A 7,242-nucleotide genomic window follows, 5' to 3' on the forward strand; every position below is an offset into this window, starting at 1 on the left:
GCGCCGTCTGCGCGGGCAGAGCAGGAGGGATCGGGGAAAAAGGAAAAAAAAAAAAAAAAAGCAAGGAAGCAAGGAGGCCTTGTGCGAGACTGGGTCCCACCAGTGCCTCGCAGAGATGGGGCAAAGTAACCGCAGGGCCCCAGTTCCACAGCCAGGCTACCAGCCGTAGCCCCCTGCCTCCTGCACCTGAGACTTCAGAAACCCAACTGAGTGTCACCCCAGTGTGACATTCACTGTGGCTGTTAGGCACCAAGGTCACACATACGCGATACGCAATGAAAACAAGAATTACAGCAAGGCCAGGGCTCAGCCCTGCCACCAAAACGCGGAGCTGCTCCTCCCAGCGCTAACACTCCAGAAGTTACTTGACAACCCATGCCTTGCTGGGCTGACAGACGACATCCGACCACAAAGGAAGGGGGTAACAAATTTACTTTTAATAGAAAACAATCGGTTCAGCAATATACATGAAACAACGTACATAAACAAAGAGAAGTTAAAACGGAATGAAGGAGATTCATTTCTTGGCCTAAGATGAGGAGTCGCTCACGGGAAGCCCCAACGAGCTCCTTCCCATCCCTACACACAACGAAGTCCACGTTCCGGTCCCACCTGGGAGCCCACCAGGCAACAACGTGCACTTGCAGACTGCAGAGCTCCATTTCTGCTCTCCTGCCACGTTTCCTTTCAGCATTTGGCTAAATAACCTGGGTAATCTTTCTTTGTACAGCAGGACTGCATAAGAGGTTGACTGAACCTACAAGGCATGGTCACCTTTTTTGTGATTATCTAGGTGATTAGGATTAAAAGTTCACTGCCTTTGTTCAGATGGTATTTTTGCCATTTATATGTATTACACTTGGGCATATAGAGGGCGAGAACAATGGTGACTTTTAGGCAATCTCACTATAACATCTTATATTTTTCAGGTCAGCTATTTCAATTTGGTGAATTTCCTGCCCACTTCAGAAGCTTTATTTATATTTGTGCTAGCAGGTCTAAGTCAGAAGCTTCTACAGCCCAGCCCTGGACACCATACAACATTCACTGTAAAATAATCAGTAAAAAAACCCAACAAAACGGTCAAAACAATACAGAAGCTGCCATGCCACAAACACATCGAATTCAAGAGCCTGAAATTCAGAGCTGAAATCGTAGCAGGAATCTTTAACAGGAAAGACTACACAGAAAGCAGGGCCACGTGTGTTAAATAAAGATAATCAAGCGCTTTTGCTCCCTAAAAAAGCTCTGCAAACAACAAGGTAGCTAGATGTTTCTCTAAACTAAAACAAGGGCATTAGCTCATGTTATCTCAGTGTCTCGATTCTAACCAGTAAACTACAAAGCAAAATAATGCCAAGTTTACCTTCAGCTTTTCACAGATCAGCAGTGTTTAAGGCTGGCTATTTGGAATGACACTTCCCCCCTCACCAAAATTCTTATAATGGCAAACAAGAACATTCACTAGCCTGCTACTTCAGCCAGGATTCACTTGTGTTTGTCTTCTTTTCAGCCACATGGCTGACATCCACAGAAAAAAATATGCTTTCCCTCTTTATACATAGATCTTTACGTGGGAGTCAATTAAAAAACAGCAGTTTATATTTCATTGTCACGTGCAGTGCATAGGATTTAAAAGAGGAATAGCTCAGATGATTTCACTGGGGCAATTTCAAAAACACTTAAGGGAACAGTGAGCAACTCAGTGAACATCCACAGGTCTGCTGATTCAAAGACCCTACTTACACAACTGGGTTGTAGTACTGTTGTACAGCAGTAGCACAGCTCTAGGCAATTATAATTCTGTTTACATGCAACTGGTTGATAATGAAGGTATCAAGGTAATGAAGGAAAAAAACTGCCTTACGCCGTCGCAGTCCCACAAAAAGCTATTTTTATGTGTAACAGACAAATGTTTGATATTGCAGCTTGGTGGCCAGTCTATGCAACTTCCCCCTCCCGAGGTGAGTTGGTTTGTTCATTTGTTTAGAAAAAAGCACACACACAAGTGAGCTACGCAAGCGTTAGGCTGCTGGGAACTCACAAACAGATGAGATGAACGATTCCAACAATTCTGTTTCTTCCTACTTTTTGCTTAATGACACTTGTAAACAACAACAGGAGGGTGGGTGATTTTTTTTTCTTTTTTTTTTTTTTGCTTAGCTGTTTTGGCCTATAATCATCAAATGAAATTAACCACAATCACAACAATGTATGTAAGGCAAGGTTTAGGACAACAGTGGCGTGTTTTGCCAACATTCTCCAGAAGCAGCTACTTAGTTTGACAGTCTGAATTAGAACAACAAAATGCAGGGATTTCTTTCATTTAGAGCTTTCTTTAAAAACAGGAGCAACACAAAATGAACAGTTCTTGTTAGCTGTAATAGTACTAGATATATATATATATATAATGTCTGTGTGTGGTTCTGCTGAAAGGAATTATCTTTGCTCTCACCACAAGGAACAAAGGCAGCTTTGTAAATTGTTATGAAGGAGGTGAGAAGGGCATCATCTTACTGAACAAATCATCCAGTGACACTTGCATTCTATTCTTCACATTTTTAGTGGGCGGATACAGTATTTAAATAAACCAAACTAATACAACTGGCAGCCTGGGACCTTGCTGTTCCATCTCCCAAATGACTGGATTTAAGGCTCCTTTCAAGCATTCAAAAACAGGAAAGAATTTTAACTAAGGTTTAAACCTGCCAGATGTTAAAGGCATACAGACCAGAAAGCTTTAGTGTAGGTACTGCATCGAACTCTACAGCCATCATGGTACTTCAGAGCCGAAGAACAGAGTAAGTTCGTGGCAAAAGATAAAAGTAAAGAAATAGACACAGAGGTCTGTGAAAACGTCTCCCATTTTGCTGTAGGTGTCCATAGAGCGGCTGATCACTTCTGCGGGGATTCCAGACAGTAGAAGAGCAGCAGTTAGCACTGTTGTCTTCACCTTCTTCTCACACTAGAAGGAAAAACAACACTGCGTTAGTTCTGCTACAATCCAATTCTGCTTAACATCCCAGTTTCACACAGCCAGGCACATTCCAGATTCACTGCTAAGAACAGCATGTTTGCACTGATTCTTCCAGACAGGCAATACCTTACTTATCCTAGCTACAAATTCAAGCTGTGAAGGATCTAAGGAGCTGAATGAGAAGCCAGCTAACAGCAGATAAACTTCATCACAGATGTTATGCCCACTTCACGCTGGCAATCCAATCAGGCTGTAAAGCGGAGCTCTGGATTGAGGATGAGCACAAAGCTTCACACACAAATGTCTCATCTCTAGCTATTACTCAAACTAACACCACAAATGGAACACAGAGCCCTTAAAGCCCAAAGACCAACTCATTAATGACCACCCTCACAAATTCTGTCCAGGAATCACATATCCCCAGTGGCTGTTGATAGAGCTAACAGCAACCACAGAAGAGCACTACCTAGAAGAAAAGCATTAACTTCCTAAAGGCATGAAAGATAAACTGGAATTTCACAGTCAGATGCTTTTAATTAGCTTATAGTTAAGTAAGCTGCTAGCCCACATTTTCACAGCAACTCCAAAAAAGATTTGGACTAAATCTGGGAATACTAACAGCTAGCATTAGCTATGAGCATTTGATAATTCTCAATTCTACAGCTAAAAACAAAAAAGAATACTTCCCATGCAATTAAGCACAAGTTTTAAACATTTGAAATTAGATTAATTTTGAAAAATTGGTTTACCTTTGGAAAGTACTTGGATAGTCCCATGTAAGCGAGTTGTAGAGTAAGAAATGGTGCAAATATTGACTGATGGAACAGAAAAGAATATTTTAAAATTCAGAAATAACGGATAAGGAAAAATAGAAATGTAATGTTTCTCAAGTCATAGATGAAAATTAGGCATATTAAGCAAAAAATATTTTACGGAAAATAACAGCACTATTTTTGAACACTACAAATGCCAGCAGACAAGTTATGTGTCAAAAGTATCAGTCTACCTTATTTGCTTTCAATCTAAAAACCTAAAATTGCACGACAGAGCAGTGTGTAAAAACAAGCTCAGTGCTCCAGAAGGTGGCAGGCTGTACCAGTCGTGCACTTCTGCAAGATGTACCAGCAGACACCTGCACTACTGAGGAACTATTTTTCTCAAAAGGTTGATAAATGAGTAGGATCTGCATATCCTAGTAAAAACGTTGTAGCTTTTACTCTATTTTCTTTCATAAAGAATAACAGTTGACTCAAACTTGCGTAGGACTTAAGCAGTAACAATCGTTCCAGTGTTGCTTCTCCTCAAAACACTACAGAGCTAAAGCATGCAACTCTCAGCTGTAACTTAGTGGTTGTGCTAGATAACACAGATTCTGACATAGTTATCATCTCCAGGAATACTAGAGTGGTTTGGTTTTTTTAGCTTTTAAACAGCTGTTGGTAATGTAGAGAGTGCCTGAAGTTCCCAGCTCACTTAGCTCTAGATAAATAGCCCTCAACCCTAGACAAACAGTGTTTTATATAAGCTGAGTCCTAAGTTTGCAGACTAGCAAAACAAAATGGGATTGTTTGCTTCTCTGAACTCACCAAGTACTTGCACACAAAAGCCCTTACTGCAACGGCAAGCAGAGCACATCCCACTAATCTAAAAATGCGGAAGGAATCAAACTCCTCCACTGCGTTCCCATTCTCTTGGCTTGGCTTCTCATGCATCAGCTGGTTCCTCAGCTTCAGAGCTTCATCAAATCTGGATAAGTACTGTTCTAATCCATGTCTAGGTGGCCGTGGTGCGGCTTCGGATGGCAGTTCCCCTCTGTTACGGTGACGGAGCTCGCCTGTACCCTCACTGACAAGCTGCGGAGTTTGACTGAACAAGTCCTTATCCCCTTTGAGGTCTCCCACGCTGCCTGCGTGGTCAGCTGTTCCAGACACATTAGAGACAGAATCGCCAAGCACGATTCGCTTCGAAACAGAAGGAAGAGGAAGGGAATTTGATTTATCTTGCTCATGTTGAAGTTTTGATTCTACGTGACTTTCATCATCTAAAGAGAAACAAAAGCATGGAGTTACGGACGCTGAGTACTCAGAACATTTTACCATACTGGACCGAGGTCCAGCGTTGCTGTCTCCAATTCTAAAGTGAAAACAGATCCATGATTAATGAATGCACTAATTATTAATTATAAAACCAAATGAAATAGCCAAACGTGAGTAAGCGTGTTTTACAAATAAAAGGACTTGGAAGTGAAGCTGTTCAGGCAAGGTTTGCACCTGGACTTAGGTTACAGCATAGATTGTAAGGGGAGAGGATGAGCACAGCATGGGCCTGACTGGAAGCACTCATCAGCTTCACCAGAAGGACGCTGTTACGCAGCTGGGCTCAGCACACTGCTGGCTCCCTCCTCAGCCTGCAGAGAACTCGGCGTGTCCGCGCTCTGCACTGCAGGGCACTTTTAGGAAATCGGGCCCGTGCTGGACAGAGCCATGCAGCACAGATCGGAAGCTGAAGCAGAAAAATGAAAACGTGGACTTCCTGAAACAGCAGCATTACCTACACGAGGGAAGATACTGTTCCGACACACGGAGCAACATAGTAAGACAGAGATCCAAAGGCAGAAAATCACACACCGCGAGCATTAGAGACTGATAAACAAGCAGGCAATAGCAGAGGTATCCTTCGCTTGTTTCGGCCGCTGCCGCAAGCAAAGCGACGCGAACTCGCTCGGTGTAAGGCCTGAAGCCGCGAGCAGCAAGGAGCAGCTGCCCGGCGCTGCACCCCGCGGGACGCGGTCAGGCCGCCCGGCCGCAGCCAGCGGTGCGCGGAGCTCCGGCTCCTCCTGACAGACAGCGTCCTCACAGGGCGCGCAGAAACGGAAACGCCTCAGCTATGAACGTGCAAGAAAAATCCTTGAGGGAACCGGCAGCTCCTCCCTCGCTATGTAAGACACCCGAGAGGTCAGGGACTCCGCTCTCAGCGATTTTCTGCTTTTTACTGAGAAAGAGGGCCGGGAAGGGGCAGGGCCGGGAGCCCCCACGCGGCGCCGCAGGGCTCACCCTTGCCCGCCGCGGGCCGGTGGAAGCCCATGATGCGGTTGATCCGCTCCTCCGAGTTCATCAGCAGCTTCCTCCGCCGCAGCTCCGCCCGCCGCTGGGAGGCCGAGAGCCCCGCGGGGGGCCCCGGGGGCGCCGCTCCCGCCCCGCCGCCGTCCTCCATCCCCGGCAGGAGAGGCCGCGGCGCCGCCTCAGCGCCGCACAAAAAGGGGCTGCGCCGCCTCAACGCGCAGGCGCCATCGCCGCCCGCCCCCAGGGGCGGAAGGCCGCGCCGCCACCTTACGTAAGGGCAAAGAGAACGGAGACAAGCTCACAGCTCGCCCGGCTCTGACGGTGCCAGGCTAAGCGCCGTGCCCCCAATAAAGATGGCCGCCCCGGAATCGGAAATGACGTCACGCAGCGAGAGGCGATGTGGTGGCCAATCCCCAGTCAGGGCGGGGAGGGCGCCTCCGCTGGGGGGCGCCGAGTTCAGGGCTCCGCGGGCGTACGGGGCGAGGGGGCGGGGCCGGCGCTCCTCCACCGTCCTCCGGCTTCTGGCGAAAGCTAGTACACGAGGGTAACGCATTCCTTATCGTAAAAAGAGGTAAAGAGACCATACTGTGTAAAAACGTGAACTTCTAGAGGAATGTTTCCAACCAAGGAAGTACTTACCTGACCCACAGGAAGCAAAAGAGCACAGTTAAATTGCAGATCTCTCCTTGACAGGAGCAGCTCCTTCACAAGGTCACTCCAGAGCCAGGCGTCAGGTTTAAGACCCACGTTTAACTTCCAGCACGGCATTTTTAGGTCCAGAAGTACATCACCCTTCTGCGTGCGTGACAGCTGGGTGACAGTATCTTCTCTTAGCTGAATGTTCCAATAGGTGACGTGCACAGCGCTGTGAAAATACCCGAGAGCCCAACCGAACAGAGGCAGTGGCACGGATTCTTCTCATCGATACAACTGACGGCCTTCACCTCCCTCCCTGCTGGAGGATTCACGCTCTGTAGGTCAGGCTGCGGTACAGGTGCTTCCACCAGCAGCAGGACTCGGCCTCACGATGCTGCACTCGCACTTCCCCAAGGAGCACTAGGAGGGCTGCGCAGCTGGAGCACTGAATTCAGCAGCAAATTGTTACAAACAGAGAGAGCACGTAGTGCTGACAAGTCCAGTCAGTAATATTTCTGAGTGATTTAGAGAATCTTAGGATTCTGTAAGCAAAACCTGATAAATGCA

At 46.6% G+C, this 7,242-nt stretch overlaps 1 protein-coding gene across 1 annotated transcript; it reads right to left on the minus strand.

Annotated features, from left to right (window-relative positions):
• CAMLG (calcium modulating ligand) lies at positions 415-6,387 on the minus strand. The gene is made up of 4 exons (XM_021410579.1): positions 6,031-6,387; positions 4,564-5,018; positions 3,727-3,792; positions 415-2,965 (listed from the first exon to the last, which is right to left on the minus strand). The coding sequence occupies exons 1-4, from the start codon at positions 6,188-6,190 to the stop codon at positions 2,774-2,776; spliced, it is 873 nt and encodes a 290-aa protein (XP_021266254.1). The 5' UTR covers positions 6,191-6,387; the 3' UTR covers positions 415-2,773.

Source organism: Numida meleagris, chromosome 12, assembly GCF_002078875.1.
Source record: "Numida meleagris isolate 19003 breed g44 Domestic line chromosome 12, NumMel1.0, whole genome shotgun sequence".
Classification (NCBI taxonomy): Eukaryota; Metazoa; Chordata; class Aves; order Galliformes; family Numididae; genus Numida; species Numida meleagris.